The sequence below is a fragment of the Lipotes vexillifer genome, unplaced genomic scaffold, assembly GCF_000442215.2.
Source record: "Lipotes vexillifer unplaced genomic scaffold, Lipotes_vexillifer_v1.1 scaffold2225, whole genome shotgun sequence".
Classification (NCBI taxonomy): Eukaryota; Metazoa; Chordata; class Mammalia; order Artiodactyla; family Lipotidae; genus Lipotes; species Lipotes vexillifer.
The window spans coordinates 197323-198355 of record NW_006798684.1 but is presented as its reverse complement, the minus strand read 5'-3'; the positions used below and the strand labels follow the sequence as shown (position 1 = coordinate 198355).

General features: G+C 38.3%; 1 protein-coding gene across 1 annotated transcript in view; it reads right to left on the bottom strand.

Annotated features, from left to right (window-relative positions):
• RASEF (RAS and EF-hand domain containing) overlaps positions 1–1033 on the bottom strand; it is a 71306-nt gene that overhangs the window by 15935 nt on the left and 54338 nt on the right. The window contains exon 10 of the mRNA XM_007470746.1: positions 1–14. This exon is cut by the window's left edge and continues 215 nt beyond it. Coding sequence (XP_007470808.1) covers positions 1–14 — 14 coding nt within the window. The remainder of the gene's footprint in view (positions 15–1033) is intronic.

Here is a 1033-nt window from a genome sequence, read left to right as displayed (position 1 = left end):
AAGAGCGGGGTGACCTGGTGACAAAGGAGAGGACTGCTGTACCTGAGGGCTGGCGATGCTCAAGATGACACAGCAATGGAATCAGACAGCAACAGAATCAAGAAGACCAATATTCTCATTCTTGCCAAGAGCCGCAGTGTATTCCATGATTAAGCAACAGGGGAAATAAAATGCTCAGAGCAATAGTTCATTCTATGCAACAGTCAGTTAAGATAAAGACATTTAAATCAAACATTTAATAAAGGAAGCTATTTAAAAAAAAATCACCTTCTTTATTTCCTGATACAAAAAGAATTAGAATGCCCAGGATGTAAATGCAATCTCAAGTTGTGTTAAGAAAAATGTACACAGAACATGTGAACCTTTTTATTCTAATGTGGTCAGGCCATATTTTGAACAGCATGTCCATTTCTGGATAATACCTCTATTATGACCTGAGACTTTAAACCCTCCAGTCTGAGAAATGTTTCATTGCACTCGGCTTAAGTTGTAATGGTTTCTCTCCTCAAATAGTTGAAGAGCTGACACAGGAAGACTATATTCTCTCAGGGCCAACTGTTAAACTTTTCTGGGAATCACATCTCTAATCAACATGGTGAAAAATGCCAGGCAATCAGAAATGTGTGGCCCTGGAATGGTCTGGCATACGAGATGAATTTTCTGCCACTAAGTGTGGACATGTCTGGAAAGACTCCTATGGGAGAGGTTTCATAGGGAGATGCCCCATACAAAGGCTAGAACTCCTGACTTCTATGGATCTTTCCACTTGGGAAACTCCAACATTTTATAAATGTTAATTACCTAATTTACTTTTGCTTTTCCATTTGATTCCCATAAGTATCTAAGTTTATACTGAAATAAAACAAGGGTTACAACTTAACTTAGTTCCTACTACACATTGGGCATCATCCTAGCCACTTGGCCTACATGATGTCATCAGAAAGAGGAAATGGGCAGGGTATATAGGTCTCCAGATATGAGAAATAATAAGAGATGAATGTTCTTAGAAAAGAGAGGGTAATCTTTTTTTTTT